The 15,036-nt window shown below is 40.4% G+C and overlaps 1 protein-coding gene across 3 annotated transcripts in view; it reads right to left on the minus strand.

The window, feature by feature from the left end:
* Nucleotides 1-15,036, minus strand: part of ACSL3 (acyl-CoA synthetase long chain family member 3) — a 113,198-nt gene that overhangs the window by 19,488 nt on the left and 78,674 nt on the right. For all 3 annotated transcript variants that reach the window (XR_004374847.2, XM_032789104.2, XM_032789105.2), the window contains exons 7-11: nucleotides 9,541-9,691; nucleotides 8,152-8,275; nucleotides 7,777-7,848; nucleotides 6,622-6,761; nucleotides 2,907-3,079 (exon numbers count right to left, since the gene is read on the minus strand). Coding sequence is in view for 2 of the 3 variants with exons in the window: in XM_032789104.2 (XP_032644995.1) it covers nucleotides 2,907-3,079; nucleotides 6,622-6,761; nucleotides 7,777-7,848; nucleotides 8,152-8,275; nucleotides 9,541-9,691 (660 nt within the window). In the remaining variant the exon portion in view is untranslated. The remainder of the gene's footprint in view (nucleotides 1-2,906; nucleotides 3,080-6,621; nucleotides 6,762-7,776; nucleotides 7,849-8,151; nucleotides 8,276-9,540; nucleotides 9,692-15,036) is intronic.

Raw genomic sequence — 15,036 nt, forward strand, 5'->3', positions numbered from 1 at the left:
TTCTGGAACCTCTTAAGGACAGATACCTCGATAGCAAAAATATATCTATGTCCCTTCCCAAGTGAGTTATTTGGGGGAACAGAATCAAGCTTTTCTTGATATTGATAATAAAGCTATGCACCTGAAAGAGATTCAAGGTCAGAGATGTCTATGGGCTATTGTTGGGGATAAGAGCTCTGATTAATGTCATCCAAGAAGGAATATAGGTGGATTCCTTGTGACCTGAGTCTGAATATGATTACCACCACTATTACTGTAAAGACAAAGGGGGCTGCAGACAAAAAGAGTTCCAACACCTGGCTAAAAAACTGGCCAGGAGGTTTGGGGGACTGGAGGGGAGGGGGAAGAAACAGGGGCTGGGAGGGAGATAACTGCTCTCCACTACCCCAAATCTTACCCAAAAAACCCTTAGGTATATGTGAAAGCAGGAGCTGTAAAAATTGCTGGCCGCACACTGCAACATAGGCAGAGAACCTGGAAGCAAGCAGCGGCTGAAAGAGCATGACCAGATCATGTAGCTCCAAAACTCTGATCTGCCTGCATAGCTTGCAGAGAGGCAAGAGTAGCCCAGATGTCAAGAATTGTGGGAGATGCTGGGTAACAGAAAAGAAGACTTTTATACTGATGTGTAGTGCTGTCAATATTAGAAGTCTTTTTTACTTCTTGCCTGTTTGATGGTACCAGTGAATTTTGAACTGATGTTCAGGGCAAGATACAACAGTACTGGCAATTCTGAATCTGTTTAGATAGAAATGTCCTCCAGGGCAGTGTATCTAACTCCTGACACTGGACAATGAACCGGGCTTCTGTCCCTTTGTGGCGCTGGTGGTACCAACTCCTTTTCTCTTACTATCAGTACTGACAGCATAGGAAGCATCTGTGTAGGACTAAGGACGGCCCCACCCCTTTGGCTAAGGATGGTTTTGAGAGAGATACTCTTGCCTCTCAGTGACTTGAAACTGATTCCATGCTCCTTGTGTGCTTCTGACACTTTTATACTGGGGCACAGAATCTCACCCGACTTAAAGGGTGCTGTAGAGAAAGTCATCTATTTGGAAGGTGAACTTGAGTGAGATTTCTCACATTTCTTGTGAGAACGTTCTCTCTCTTACCCTCCTCGGGTCTCTGCTTGGCAGGATAGTTAGCTCTGCTCAGATTATCCTTGAATTCAGAGACCACCATGCTCAGAGGGACACTTCTTGGTGCTGCTGCCTGATGTACTGGGTGGGGGAAGGGCAGCAGTGGTGGTGGGGGTGACAGGCCAGAATCAGACCGGGGCCTCATCACGTGAACCCTTTGTAACTTTTTAAGCCTGTACGCACGGACTTCACAAGTTTGTCTGGGAACAGTCCAGGGAATATGAGCTTCTCCGAAGCAACAACACAAGTCATGGGTGTCGCTAGCTGGGAAAGCCCACAGACAAGACATACAGATCTTGAATCCTGGCATCCTGGACATACTAGGCAGCCGTAGAGGGGGTTTCCAGTGGGGTAGAGAGGCAAAGCCCTAAAGACTACTAAATTACTGCCACTGACTCAAAACTATCTAAAAACATGTTTTAAAACTATGTACAACTAACTAAAAATTCTGAAGAATGCTAACTAACACTGCAGATACTGAAGAGGTTCAGTCTCAGAACACAGGCAGTAGAAAGGAATTGGCAAGATGGTCGGTCTATGACACCTCTTCTCCCTCCAGTTTGGAGTATAAGGAGGATAGAGGCACATGAGTGGACAAATGGATACTGCTAGCAAGAATCTTCCAGTCTCAGGCACGCGTCGCACATGTGCACATCAAGTAGAGTACACATAGGGACCATCACTCAAAGAACAATTTACTGCAGGGGCCTCAGTATATGGGTAACTGGGTAAAATGTAATGGTCTATAATATACAGGTCAGACTAGAGGATATGCTAGTCCCTTCTGGCCTTAAATTTTATGTAACGCTTTTTTGGAATGACCAGCACAACTCAAAAACAACTTTGCCACTCATGAGCAATGTAGACATTCCAACAGTATGCCAATGAAGTCTTTACACCACATCATTGTGTGTGCCCTGTTTATTAAGTACATGCATACTATACATAAAGCAGCATAACCTATTAAATAAGCCTTTCACGCAACTGTAGCATGAATGTCAGTTCATTCATAGTAACAAATTTTAAAAGTTTTAGCTTTTTTGAAAAAACTAGACTTCGTAGTGCACACTTTCTATATTCTTCAAGAATATATGTTAAGGCTTTTTTAACCAGCACTCACTGTAACTCAAGGTATTTCAAGAATCCCATTGTCAAGTACAGTATATACTGATGGTTCAACTGAGTTATCTACTGTATGTAATATATATTTTTAAGTTTTAGGTAGATCTGTTTCTTTCCTATCCAAGTCAATACTATTGGCTTGATTCAAATCTCAGAAACACTGGATGAGTTACTGTAGATCTTGAAAAAAATGTGACTGAATATTCACAGCAATGTACAGTCACATATTTGACTTAAATATTTAACTTAATTACTATATGTTCTCTATCCAAAAGTAGAAAATCAAATTCTGGAGCCTGTGCACATCCAAGAAAGACTCCAGGTCACTGGTGAGGTGCATTATTCCCATCATAATGCTGGCCTCCCTACTCTGCAGGCTTCTTGGAAGAAATTCAGTTCAACTAGTATACACAAACAATTCCAAAATTCAGTTCAGACCATTTTCACCTTTATTTGCTACAATAAGAACATCAATTTATATATTCCTAAGTTTTAGCACAAAATCTCCAGATTATGCCTTCTAAAATTAAATTACTCTCAGTATTTACTCACTTGCCAATTTGCGGACATAAACCCAAATGAATACTCTGCTGAAGATTATACAAACATAGATCACTGCATCCATTTGGACACGCCAACACTAACCTTCAGTGATTGTTCCAGCCCCAGCTGACTCAGTTAGTCCATATCCCTGTCCCACAGGGCAACAGAAACAGATGTTCATAAATCTCTGAGTTGCAGCAGAAAGTGGAGCTCCTCCACATAGTAAGGTGCGAATTTTACCACCTAGCAGCATTCGTACTTTCCGGAAAATAAGGCTAAAAATGCAAAGTTAAGAAAAGAGGATGTTTTTGTTGCTAAAAAATAGAAGACCAAGGGACTTATCTTGTTTTGCATGGGCATCAAAAACTTTCACTAACTTCAGAGATTTTTAGATGTGCAGGAAATGCAGGATTAGATCCACAAACAGTACACTTAAAATTTAAAGTTTTTCAAAACAATGTTTACGTAGAAAATTTTCAGGTTTTACTTTGACTTATCCTGCAGAGTAAAATGCAAAAGTCTTTTGAACATTCTTTACTGAGACAGCAAAGTTCCAATGTCTATTTGCCCACATTATTGAAAAGGAAAACAAACTGCAGAAATCTGTTTAATTATACTGTATCTTTTAGTCTCATCAAGGTCTGAAATCATTTAAATCCTACAAGTGACTTGAGCTTGGAGATAAGTTGTATGATTTAAGCACTCTTGCAGAGTTAAATCTGAATTATCCATGTATCTTGTGTATGTAAAAGGCTCAGAAAACATTAGCAGTAGTGTGTAAATATTTCTATGTTCGTTTTAAATGAGGTTTACAAGAGGATTTGAATTACCTTGATGTGACTCTATATTTTTTTCTGCATTTGTGAGTGACTACCTTTCCCCCCGCATCTTTATGGCCCTGATTCCATCAGAACTTATCACAGAAATGTAGGGCTGGAAGGGACCTCAACAAGTCATTAAGTCCAGCCCCCTGCACTGTGGCAGGACCCAGTAAACCTAGACCATGCCTGACAGGTGTTTCTCAGTATGTTTTTTAAAACATCCAATCATGGGGATTCCACAACCTCCCTTGGAAGCCTGTTTCAGAACTTAACTACCCTTAGAGTTGGAAAGTTTTTCCCAATATCTAATCCAGTGTTTCCCAAACTTGGAACGCCGCTTGTGTAAGCCTCTGGTCGGCCGAGCCAGTTTGTTTAGCTGCCACGTCCGCAGGTCCGGCCAATCGCGGCTACAGGCCAATGGGAGCTGCTGGAAGTGGCGGCCAGTATGCCATTCGGTCTGCACCACTTCCAGCAGCTCCCATTGGCCTGGAGCAGCAAACCGCAGCCAGTGGGAGCCATGATCGGCCGAACCTACAGACAGAGCAGGTAAACTAACTGGCCTGGCCCGCCAGGGGCTTTCCCTTCACAAGCAGTGTCCCAACACTGATCTAACCTATGTCTCCCTTGTTGCAGGTTAAACTCATTGTCCTACCTTCAGTGGACAGAGAGAACAATTGATCACAGTCCTCTTTACAACAGCTCTTAACATAACTGAAAACTGTTATCAGGTCGCCTCTCAGTCTTCTTTTCTCAAGACTAATCATGTCCAATTTTTTAAACCTTTTCCCGTTTGTGAAGTTTTCTAAACCTTTTACCATTTTTGTTGATTTCCTCTGGACTCTCCAATTTAACCACCTCTTTCCTAAAGAGTAATGCCCAGAACTGGACATAGTACTTCAGCTAAGGCCTTTCTTATATCATTTCTGTTACTACATCCCAGAATGATAACAGCCTTTTTTTGCACCTGCATCACATTATTGACTCATATTCAATCTGTGAACCACTATAACCCCTGATCCTTTTCAGAAGTACTATGACCTAGCCAATTATTCCCAGTTTTGTAATTGCACATTTGATTTTTCTTTCCTAAGTTGAATACTTTCCACTAAGGCCATTTTGAATTCTAATGCTGTCCTCCAAGTGCTAGCAACCCCTTCCAGCTTGGTGTCATCTGAACATTTTATAAACATACTCTCTACTCCATTATCTAAGTCATTAATGAAATTATTGAACAGTACTGAATCCAGGACTGACTTCTGCAAGACCCCATTAAATATGTCCCCCCAGGTTGATGATGAACCATTTATTACTACTCTTTGAGCGTGGTCTATCAACCAGTTCTGCACCTACTTTATAGTCATTTAGACCACATTTCCTTACTGTGCTTTTGAGAACGTCATGTGGGATTGTGTCAGAAGCCTTATTAAAACCAATCACAATATATCACATCTACTGCTTCCTCAATATCCACTAGGCCAGAACCCTGTCAAAGTAGGAAATTGGGTGGGTCTGGTATGATCTGTTCTTGACAAATCCATAATGGCTATTAGGTGCTTACAAGCTGATTGTTTAATAATTGGTTCCAGTATCTTTCTAGGTATCGAAATTAGTCTGCCTGTTCTATAATTCCTCAAATCCTTTCTGTTCCTCTTTTTAAAGACAGGTACTGTATTTGCTCTTCTCCACCCTTCTGAGACCTCTCTCATTCTTCAGGAGTTCGCAAAAATAATTGCTAACAGTTCAAAGATTGCTTCAGCTAGTTCCTTAGGTACCCTAGAATGAATTTCATCAAGTCCTATGAACCTGAACACATCTAACTTACCTAAATGTTCTTTAACCTTTTCTTTCCTTTTTCTGACTTGCATTCCTTCCCCCTTGTTGTTAACATTAATAATGTTGAGTATCTGGTCACCATTAACATTTTTTAGTGGAAAACTGAAGCAAAATAGGCATTGTACACCTTAGCTTTCTTGATGTCATCAGTTATTGGCTCTCTTTCCCCACTAAATAGAGGACCTATACTTTCCCTCATCTTTCTCTTGTTCCTAATGTTTTTAAAGAACAACTTCTTACTGCCTTTTATGTTCCTTGCAAGGTGTAACTCATTTTCTGCCTTAGCCTTTCTACTTTTGTTCCTATATGCTTTTGCTATTCTTCTGAGTTTCCTTGGGAGTTTGTATATGTTTCTATTTTTTATAGGATTTCTTTTTGCTTTTCAGGTTATTAAAGAGCTCCTCATGGAGCCATATGGGCCTCTTACTGTTCTTTGTATATTTCCTTACTTTTGGGATAGTTTGCAGTTATGCTTATAATACTGTCTCGTTGAGAAACTGTCACCCTCAACTCTTTTTTCCCTTAGATCTTCTTCCCATGACCTTACGTAAAGCTGACAGACCCCGGTTGTCAGTGGGTGGGATCGAACCAGGGACTTCTGGAGCTTAGTGCACGAGTCTCTACCATATGGGCTAAAAGCCAACTGGCTGTTGGCTAAGGCTATAGAGAAGACTCGATTTCTCTCTCTCTAGGTGGTCTCGGTGCCACTAGATAGGACAGAACACCACAGCCAGGTGTGTGGGTTACACTTACAGACCAGTTTTATGATAAGGTTCACATTACGTTAAAAATGAAATATGATAAATCTTGCTAGTTTACAGAAATAGATTCTTCTCTCCAGGTATGTATAAAACCCCTGATTAAAAGCTAAAAGGAGCAACACAATACCTTGAATAGGAAAATATATCTAAGCTTGCAAATTACTGAAAGAAAAATAATTAACTTTACATGTATATTATATTTATATTAATAAATGCTGAAGTAATCTCATCTGAACTACTGACTCATCATGTGACTTTAGGCAAGTCAATGGACTTACTTGTGCCCCAATCACACAGTAAAAGCTTTAAAACTAAACAAAAGTATGACTTCACTGAAGACCAGATATTGCACGTATAGCAATGTTTAAAAAGATCCCAATAAAAATAGAATTGAAAATCTACCTGTCACAAAGTGGCGTAGTATAGCCTTTTGAAATCTGTTCCATTTTGTAATTGTAGGCCAATATAAACAGATTCCTTTGGAAACTGGACATTTCATTCACTTTATTCATGACATTTTTGTAGATCCGATCCATGATCTCCTAGTTACATTAAAGGATTAAATACAGATAAGCAAGTTAATAGCAATACTAAATTTAGTGCACTAAAAGTTACACATGAGACATAGAAATGCTAGTACATTTCAAGGCACAAATCCTTGCATATTGCTCCCACTTCTACAGGATACCTGTAATTGGGACAGAATCTCTAGGATGGACCAAGGTGAAAGAGCAGCAGTAAAATGAACTCCCAGTCTGAGCAGGTGCATGTGCAATCCTAATTTACCTGCTGCCTGCAGCATAAGTGCTACATAGCTGGGGGTCTAGACATCTCCTAACCAGCATCTTATGCTGCACTGGCTATGGTGTGCAAGCTGGCATGTTTGTTAACTCTCAGTGTTCTTAAATGCTATGGAGTTTACTTCTTCTGTTTATCCAAGGATGTGGACTCCCCAGATCCCTTTCCTATAAAACCTAATTACTGCTAAATACCACCTTTCAAATGTTTCGTAAGTAATATACCTCAAGGTGCAAAGCATACCCACTACATTCTTTGCCCACAAAAGGCCTAACTAGCTTGTACATTTCTTCCCTTTAAACCAACAAATGAATGAACGTTTATGCCAAAGCCAATTTTCCACATTCTTTTTACATGATGCTGGCAGACTCACTGCTCTATAAGAAACATTTCTTAATAGGAGACAATAGTATAGTACACTGATGACAAATAGAATAAAATATCTTCTACAGATCATATTTAGCTAATTTTACTTAAATCATATTTATACTACCTACTATTAGCAACAGTGTGATAAAAGTTGAAATGCCAAGATGTGTAATTTCTGCAGCTGGTTTCACATTTTCAAATAGTTTTAGTCATCCAGCATGTAAGAATGTTCACATGTAAATATATATATAATTTTTTTTAATACAGAGTACATTCTGTAAACTATCAACGCTAAAGGTCTTCTGATCCTTGTAATTTACAGTAACTATCAAGATATTATTCCTCTGTCGTGAATGATGAAATATCTTTAAAAGAAAGCATTAAACTTACCGGTACAGATGCCATTAGCGTAGGTCTAAGGATAGTAACATCTCCTTTGCTTCCTTTCTTTATTTTAGAGGACTAAATAGGGAGGGAAATAAAGTTAAATGGAGGATTTGTGCAAGGTTTTAATATGTAAAGAGATAGGTTACAGTTTATTTAATTAGAAAATCAGTGATGTCAGTTTATAGATCCTTCACCTTAAAAATTACTTAGAAACTAGTCTAATGTATTGATATGTAACAAAAAATATACCTATTTATATTTTGGTATACAATGATTTTCTTACTGCTTTCCTATTAAAAATTTTTAAACAGCTATTAAGATATCCATCAAAAGTTGATCTTTTATTGTTATGGTATGACATATACAAAACTTATGTACCTGATCAGCTAACGTCTGGGGTGATGAGTAGCCAATACGGCATCCATGAGATAGACAAACAAGTTCAGCACATAATTCCAGAACATGAGCAAGAGGCAAATATCCAATATAAATGTCTTTTTCCCTGAAAGGTTTTAAAAAGATACATTAATACTAGACTTTTTAGTGTCTTCAGGACAATCATTTAAAGCCATACTGTACTTACAGCCTCCAAAGAACCAGAAAAGGTTGAAGAATGTGTGTGTGCCTGAGACCCAATCTCAGTATTCTTGACCATATATGTGTGGTTTCAAAAGTTGTGAAATGTTCACTTTAATTTTAGGGGCACTGAGGAAAGAATGTTATTTACTTATCAGGGAACAAAAGATTCAAAAAGTGATCACTTACAATTAAGACCACAAAGACTTCTCCAGAGGGAAGAGTCTATGCTATACCAACTAGAGGTGCAACATAGAATTTACAGCTAGAAGGGAAAAGAGGAGAAGGTGGCTTTACCCTGCCTTTGTGCTCTCCTGATTCTGGGGTGCTCAGGGCTTCAACAATCCGAAACATAATTTAGATAGCTCTAAGGGACTAACTTACATCAGCTTCCACAGACTGCCCTTTGTGCCGTAGTGCTTCCCAGAATCTCTGCAGCATTCCATGCTACAACTCTGACCCTCATATGCCTCTCCTGCCCTGGCTTGCTATTTAGATTTTTGCTAGTCATTTGGATTTTTTTTAAAAAATAAATAAATAAAAATAAGTACCTCTATTCAGAATATTCCCAGTAAATGCTTTAACTTACATTTCAGTGAGATGTCATTCTCTTAACTTAAAGTTAAGATTTACCACATAGTAAATGGACAAATAATCAACAGCACTTTGAAAAACTTGGAGAAAATAGTTGTATGCATGCTTGTGGTGAACAACTTCGCTGCTGATACAATGGAACTCTCCATATTAAGGGGAAAGATCATCCATGTGGGACCTAAAACTTACTTGGGGGTCAGTCCAAGACTGTGGAATGAACTCCCAATGGAACTAAAGACCACCACAAACCTCACCACTTTCTATTCCAAGTGCAAGTCCCAATTCTTTGACCTTGCCATCCCTAACACAAGTATGTGAAAAAAACCAACATGACAGATGTTAGTCAGAATAATAATGCACTACTGGAAAATGCTCAAGATACTATGGTAGTAATGAGTGCAGTATAACACTTTATAAAAAATACCTAAAACAGATGTTAGTCAGAATAATAATGCACTACTGGAAAATGCTCAAGACACTATGGTAGTAATGAGTGCAGTATAACACTTTATATAGAATACCTAGTTACACAACAATTAATCTATGATTGCATGCAATTACAAGCCATTTTTAATTAAAATTTCTATTGGTACATACCCCAAATGAGGAATTCTTTCAGCCATCCCAGTTACACCAGCAATAAGGTTGCAATGAGAAATCATGACTCCTTTTGGAAGTCCTGTTGATCCACTTGTATACATGATTACTGCAATATCTGAGGGTACAGGCCTGGCCTGCTGTTTGCTTACTGTAATTTTTATTTAAAAAAATTATGCACAATGTATAGAAAGCATATAAAATTTAATATCTTAAATACTAAAACATATTATAGTGATTATTCTGATAAGGAACTAGACATTACTACTTTGTGACAATTTACATTCAGTGGGACAAACTGTGGTCAATCCCAAACACCTTCACAGGGAGAAAGAAAATTTTAAGTGCCCCCTAACTTCTCTGCATCATCTATGAATACTGTGTAGCTACAGTAGGGTAAAAATCAGATTTTGCGAGTTTACTACATCTCAACTACACACCTGGATGGAAGTGGGTAGAAAGAATGGGGAACGAACAAAGTTTTTGTTCCCACCCTCAATGTGCTGGACAGCACGGCTGTACTGGCCTGGAGGAGATGTCTGCTGCATCAGATATAAGGAAGGCTACATCCCCACCAGGGCAGGGTGAGGAACCAGGAGTGTGACTGAATCAGTCTGCTTCTGTGTGCTCCTGGGGCATAGCAACACACTGCCCCATACACAGGGCTCAGAAAAGCCACAATTGAGACAATGTCAGTTCTCAAAACCATGTTCTGTTCACCTACTATAACTTCTATGAAGATGGTGTAATTCATTTGAAATAAGTAATCCACACTGAACCGTAGGAATTTAGGCCCTAATCCTGCAATTTCTTTCCTGTAATTAACTTTTTGCTTGAGTAGTCTGTTGACTTCAATGCATTAAGTTAAACATATGCATAAGTGTTTGCAGAATTAGGGCCCTATTTGTATATAAAATTGTATTTGCTATATTTGTAAGTTTACTAGTATTGGGCAGACTAATTCACCTTTTGTTTATTCTTCTGCCCTTGCATACTGTCCGGAGTTCTGTTTAATAGGCAGAGCTGGTAACAGTAAGTCACTTTCCATTATAAGACCCTATTTTCAGTTGCTTATAACTTTACCAAATGTTCCATGCCAGGTGTCTAATGGCGGTTGACTATATTTTTAATGTTTATGAAAAAAAATGGTTCAGCTCTTTCTAAGAATGAGATGATGGAAAATACACTGTTCTGCGCATGTTAAAAAAAAAAAAGTCTTACAACCATTTCGTAGAGCAGCTCAGTGCCTATATATCTTGGAGCAGGAGTCTGAAATATGGGTGAGCAATCTCCCTGGCGTCAGAGGTGTATCTTTTTCTGCCACCATGAAAAAACTTGTGCCATTTCTAAGCTACTGTTAGAATCTGGCAACTAACATCTCAGAAGATCCCATCTATGCAGAACAGGGCTATACGTGTAACTGCTCATCCTGGCAGCCAGGGCCACTGTGGTGTTAGGCACAGGGACAAAGCAGGGATACATGTCTCAATGCTCCTACTGCTGACATACAAGCAAAAGAGAAAACTGCCTGACTGGAATGAAGAGTGGTTAGGAGCAGGGCCGGTGCAACCATTTAGGCGACCGCCTAGGATTTGTGGGGGCGCCATTTTCTTCGGCAGCGACCACTGCGGCTGGATCTTCGGCCGCCCTGGTCACCGCTGGCATGTAGGCGGAGGGAGCTGAGGCAGAGGAGTGCAGGGAGGGATGCCTGCAGCAAGTAAGGGTTGCGGGGGGCGGCACACAAGGGAACTTGCAGCCCCAGCTCACCCCTGCCCCACCTCCTCCCCAAGCATGCTGTGGCTCCTTCACTTCTGCCACCTCCCAGGCTTGCGGTGCCTAAGTTGATTGGGGCGGCACACAAGGGAACTTGCAGCCCCAGCTCACCCCTGCCCCACCTCCTCCCCAAGCATGCCGTGGCTCCTTCACTTCTGCCACCTCCCAGGCTTGCGGTGCCTAAGTTGATTGGCGCCACAAGCCTGGGAGGTGGGAGAAGAGAAGCAGTGACAGCATGTTCGGGGTGCTAATGCTCTTGCGTGGAGCAGGGGTGAGCTGGGGCGGGGGGGGGTGCCTCAGGGAAGAGGGTGGAGGATGGGCAGCTGCCGCAAGAGGGGCACCTCAGGGCGGGGGAGGACGCAAGGTGGAAGTTTCGCCTAGGGCACAAAAAATCCTTGCACCGGCCCTGGTTAGGAGCAGGTCTGACAGAAATATCTGTTGGGTGAGCAAAGGGAAAAACAGAGGCTGAGTAGCTAGGGAAAGAAGGGCCTATAATCAATAGCTATCACTCCCTTCCAGAACCTGGAATAGAATCCAAGATTTCAGAGTCAATATATTCTTCTGAGGCATAGCAAATGGCTACAAAACACATTGGCAAAGCATGTCTCTCATCACTCTCTAGGGATTACTCCACACTTTCATTAATCCATTAGCTGAATGGGTAGAGGTCTGTACTGTAGATCAAAAGGCACCAACCCTGTTGATGACCCATATGGAGGGTCAATATTGTCCCCACATGACAGAATTTCTGTGGGGGGTTTTTGAGTTTTTTTTAAACCTAAGAAATTACATTAAAAAAAATAAACACTGCATTTAAATAATGCTAAGATTGCAAAGTCAAACACTCAAAAGTTAGGAAATAGCAGTATTAAGGTTGCCGATGCAGCCATATCTCAGCCCCCTTGCATGTATGCATTATGACACACTCTTTAATTGCCTAATTACACAATATTTTTTCTACAGGACTTGTGTCTTATTCAGTGCCCACGATGGATGTTGCTCAGGGAATAAATCAGGGTTCTGTAGTAAATGAGACAGCCCTCTGCAGGACCCTGACTTATCTGCTCGAGAGGCTGCAAGGTGCATAGTGAACAATGCAAGGGACTGCAGAGAGAAAAGAGATATTCTTGTGATTCAGGCAGCTGAACGGCTCCTTGGAGAACTGAATACTATTCCTGACTGTCACACATTCCTATGTATTTAGCAAGTCACTTAGACCAGATTTTTAAAGATATTTAGGTGTCACCATTGCAATGCCTGACTGATTAAGGAGCTTAAAGGTCATTTTCAAAAGGGACTAAAACTGTCACTGGGATTTTGTAAAAAGCAACAAAGTGTCCTGTGGCACCTTATAGACTAACAGACGTATTGGAGCATAAGCTTTCGTAGGTATTCACCCACGAAAGCTTATGCTCCAATACATCTGTCAGTCTATAAGGTGCCACAGGACTCTTTGTTGCTTTTTACAGATCCAGACTAACACGGCTACCCCTCGGATACTGGGATTTTGGTTTCTTAGTGCCTAAATCTGGTTTGAAAATGAGATTTAGATTCCTAAATCTGTTTAAGTGTTGCAATGCTGAGCATAGCAATACCTACATACCTTTAAAAATCTGGACCTTAAACCAAAACTTTTCACAAGTGCCCACTGTGTGTTCCTTATTTTATGGATGCTCCACTTGGAACACACAGGTTCAGATTTGCAAGAGAACTGAACACTCAAAACTGCAACTGTAATCTATGCAAGGCTGTGCACTGAACATATGAACTGCTATACAAACGCTAAGCACTCTAAAAAACCAAAATCAGGCCGTAAGCATCTCCAGTTAGACACCCAAAATTAGCATGTACTTTTGACAATCGTGGTCTTAATCTCTACAAAACCTCAGTGACTTGTTTGTAAAATGGGGATAATACTACCACAAACCACACGGTAGTGTTGTTAAGAAGAGGCCATTTATGTTTTTAAATGCTCAAATATTATTACAGTGATGAGTACTACAGAAAAGCCCATGAGGAAAATTATAATTCTCTATTCAGAGAAAGATTTGCATTGTGTGCAGTAAATATGGAAGAGAGCACTGAGGAGGATAAAAAGAAGTATTGCATAACTACCCAATCAGTGAATATTGTCCATCATGGGCAATAAATAAAACAGGGTCCAATGGAAAAAAGAAGGTGTTCATGTAATTAAAGAGCATATCATAATGCATACGACCAAAGGGGTTGAATTAAGGTTGCACAAAGAAAATGCCATAATTAGGGTTCCAACATCTGAAAGCTTTACTTTGCAACGTTATCATTCTTTTAATGGAGTTTTTTGTATGCAATATTAAACAGAATAAAGCAAGGTAAAACATAAGGCCTTTTATTTAGTAAAGTAGAACCACAGAGTTATGAACACCAAAGTTACAAACTGACCAGTCAACCACAGCCCTCACTGACCAGAAGTACACAATCAGGCAGCAGCAGAGACAAAATAAAAAAAGCAAATATTGTACAGTATTGTGTTAACTGTAAACTACTAAAAAAAATAAAGGGAAAGTTAAAGATTTGACAAGGTAAGGAAACTGTTTCTGTATTTGTTTCATTTAAATTAAGATGGTTAAAAGCAGCATTTTTCTTCTGCAGAGTAAAGTTTCAAAGCCGTATTAAGTCAATGTTCAGTTGTAAACTTTTGAAAGAATAACCATAACATTACAAACATTTCAGAGTATTCCCAAGGTGTTTGTAACTCTTAGGTTCTACTGTACTTTGAACAACAATATTCAACTGATTCAATATGAAGTATAGCTATATTAAGTTCTGCTGGTAGAGGGCTTAAAATTTTAATAGCACATAGAGCTAGCTAATCAAAAAGGAACACAATCTCTCCTTAAATGGAGAAATTAAGCACTTGTAATATTGGGAACAAAACTGCCCAAAATATTATTCCCACATAATCAACAGCAGATGTACTAATCACACACCCCTCCTCCTAAAACATAGTTCCATCTAACATTCACATGACCTAATGATTAAAAGGATTCTGTAACACAAATAAAAAACCTCACACAACACTCAGAATGGGGTGGGGAGGGATTCAGAGGAACTCAATGCATGACATCTGAAGAAATCAGATTAACCAACCTTTTAGCACTAAAAGTGAGAATTTTCTGCTACTTAGTGAGATGTATTAAAACATTTAATGTCAGGGAAATTCAGATTTCTGAAGGTGTTAAAGAAATTAAAATTAGAATTCAAAAAATTGGCACAATATATTTTGATACCTTCTAAAACAGAGGTGGGCAAACTACAGCCTGCAGAACCATCCTGCCTGGCCCTTGAGCTCCTGGCCTTGGAGGCTAGCTCCCAGCTCCTCCCCTGCTGTCTCCCCTCCCCTGCAGCCACACAGGCAGCGCTCTGGGCAGTGGAGCTGTGTGCTCCTGCAGGGCAGCGCAGCAGCGTGTCTAGCGCCAGCCAGGTGGCACGGCTGCTAGACATGCTGCTCTGAGCAGCATGGTAAGGGGGCCAGGGCCAGGGGGCTGGATAATGGACAAGGAATCCCAGGGGGCAGTCAGGGGACAGGCAGCAGGGGGCAGTTGGATGGAGCGGAGGTTCTGAGAGGGGGTGGAGGCCAGGGGATGGAGAACGGGGGGTTGGATAAGTGTGGGAGTCCTGGGGGGCCTGTCAGGGGGTGGGGGTGTGGATAGGGATCGGGGCAGTCAGGGGACAGCAAACAGG

Source organism: Chelonoidis abingdonii, chromosome 8 (genome assembly GCF_003597395.2).
Source record: "Chelonoidis abingdonii isolate Lonesome George chromosome 8, CheloAbing_2.0, whole genome shotgun sequence".
In the NCBI taxonomy this organism is placed as follows: domain Eukaryota; kingdom Metazoa; phylum Chordata; order Testudines; family Testudinidae; genus Chelonoidis; species Chelonoidis abingdonii.